This window comes from Nothobranchius furzeri, chromosome 14 (genome assembly GCF_043380555.1).
Source record: "Nothobranchius furzeri strain GRZ-AD chromosome 14, NfurGRZ-RIMD1, whole genome shotgun sequence".
Lineage (NCBI taxonomy): Eukaryota > Metazoa > Chordata > Actinopteri > Cyprinodontiformes > Nothobranchiidae > Nothobranchius > Nothobranchius furzeri.
In genome coordinates this window covers 33685009-33687476 of record NC_091754.1, presented here as the reverse complement: position 1 = coordinate 33687476, position 2468 = coordinate 33685009, and the positions used below count along the sequence as shown (strand labels likewise).

The 2468-nt window shown below is 45.3% G+C and overlaps 1 protein-coding gene across 1 annotated transcript; it reads left to right on the top strand.

The window, feature by feature from the left end:
• The first annotated feature begins 333 nt into the window (after nucleotides 1-333).
• On the top strand, nucleotides 334-1688 carry LOC129164863 (zona pellucida-like domain-containing protein 1). Its single transcript, XM_054746426.2, has one exon. It carries the CDS (start codon nucleotides 383-385, stop codon nucleotides 1529-1531), a length of 1149 nt encoding a protein of 382 aa, XP_054602401.1. The 5' UTR covers nucleotides 334-382; the 3' UTR covers nucleotides 1532-1688.
• The last annotated feature ends 780 nt before the right edge of the window (nucleotides 1689-2468 follow it).

The window sequence follows — 2468 nt, the reverse complement described above, 5'->3', positions numbered from 1 at the left end:
TTTAAAGATTTTTCTCAGTAGTTTCAGGATGAACAGGAATAACCGGAGGCGTTACTGAAGCTGATGGGATTTTAGAATGAAAGCCGTGTGTACCATTTTCCAGGTTCAGCGTTGTTTTCGCTAAGCTCTCAATGACAGTACTGGGAACTGGGTAATGGATCTCTACAGAGAACAAAAGAGACAGTCTTTCTGTACAGGATGAGAGCAGGCTTTTCAAGGTCCATCTCAATACAAATGTTCTCAAATAGCGAGGCGTTTGGCCTTGTTTTAAAACTATAAAACCTCCAGAACACAAGCCAAAGTCTTCAGACACTCTGAGCACCTACCGGGGATGAGTTTAGCACAAAGAAGAAAACTTTAAAAGCAAAGCAGGAGACCAAAAATGAAGTTTGTTTTGTTGTTTCTCTCCTTTGTGGTGAGAAGTGGTCAGCTACCAGTGAGCAACTGTGGGACGGAGGCAAGACAACCAGACATCAGGGACATCGTAGTGAATTGTGGAACTTCATCGATTTCTCTGGAAATACAGATCTGTCCAGTTCTCTATTCTGGTTCCAACGAGAGCCATCTGGTCCTGAACAACATGCTGGAACCTTCCTGCAGAGCAACCCTGGATGAATCCGTGACTCCGCCTGTGGCTCGGTTTGACTTTCCTGTAAACATGACTGACACCTGTAGCACCATCCAGACAGTGAGTGTACCTGGGATTGGACCATTTCCTGATTTTTCCAATATGTGGATGAACATCAGCGGTGTTGTTCGACCCATTAACTCTTCCAAAGACAACATCACTAACAGTGAAGAGCTGGAGATCTTCTACTCCTGTGTCTATCCCTTACAGGATCTGGTCAGAAACACCCAGATCCATGCCTCAGCCTCCTCCATCACATCCAAGGACAACAATGAGACTTTTATCCATTCCTTGAGCATGGTTCTCTTTGCTGATGCCAAATACACCCAGCTAATGGTCATCCCAGAGCTGGGGATTAAACTCAGGACTGACATTTACGTCGAGGTAAAGGCCACCAACTTGACGGACCAGTATCATGTTCTACTGGACCGATGCTACGCCTCCACCTCACCTCTGCCTTCCATCTCCACCTTCTTCAACCTGTTTGTCTCCTGCTCTGTGGATTATTTTACAACCATTATTGAGAACGGAGTCAGCCAAAATGCTCGCTTTAAGTTCCAAGCTTTCCACTTTATTGAGCATCAGAATGAAAAGGTCTCCACCTACTATCTCCACTGCATCACCCGCCTCTGTGAGACAAGCGCCTGTGGTGCCTTCAAGCAGTGCAACAGCAGGAGAAAGAGGAGCACATCTGACTCATCTACAGCACCAAATGCGTACACAGTCACCTCTCCACAGATCATCACTAAAACAGACACCTCTGAGTTCAGTGAGAAGCCCCTGGCCGTGGGAGGAGGAAACATCTCTGCTGTCAGACTTGGTCTGGCTGCTGGCTTCTTAGCCTGTGCTGGTGTGTTCGCCCTAGGAGTTGTGTCTGTGATTTATAGAAGGCTCAGGAACTGAAGAGGCATTGTCCAGCTGAACTACAGCACACTGGCTTGTAGGGCTTAATGCTTACTCAGAAGCTGAGTGACATCTTTTTAAAATTTCGGATTAGGGCTTGGTTAGGGGACGTGGGAATTCATCATAATAACTTTGTTTCTTAATAACTAAATCACATTATTATTAATCTTCATTTCCTCCACTTGTGGTTAACTCCATAAATCATCAGCTAGATTTAGTCAGCCCCGTTCAGTGCAGTGCATTTTAAATCGTCAGATCATTTTCAAAACACAAGAAACCACACATGGTGAGAAAAAGCATCACAGATGTACCAGTTCTGGTCATCCAGCATGTGGTGTGCAGCAACGCTGCAAAAACATCTCACCCTTTCTCACACAAACATTCAGAGAGGAAATGCCACGACACCTCTCAAGATCAAACGTGACCGTGCGCTTCTGTGACTTCACCTTCTGATTGGCTACATGTCACGTTCAACAGGCAGCATATGGGTTTGTCCTCCAGAATCCGATCGAGACAATCCAACACGTTTGAAATCATTGATTTATGATCCAAACAGTCCTGACGTGCATCCAAGCAGGTCAGAGAATGCGTAACATCCCCACACGCAGCTGGAATAGCTGTTCAGATTATCTTTGGAGTTGTTAGGGTAATCTGGCACGTCCTTAACTCATTCGCTGCCAGCCATTATCTGGTTAGAAAGCTCCTGACTGCCAACGTTTTTGAGCATTTTTACTGCTTTTGAAGAGTGACAGAATATTGTGCTCTTTATGTAAACACCAAAAATACCAAAGACTCACTTCGTACATCAGGCAGAATGGGCGTGTTTCTATCTTTTTCCTTTCTTTCACAATCTGTTTTCGAAAGGTGAGCTACAGAAGCCTTCCCGGTTTGTGCCGCGTCTTAGGAAAAGCGGCGTCCCAAAACGATCTCCTAATTC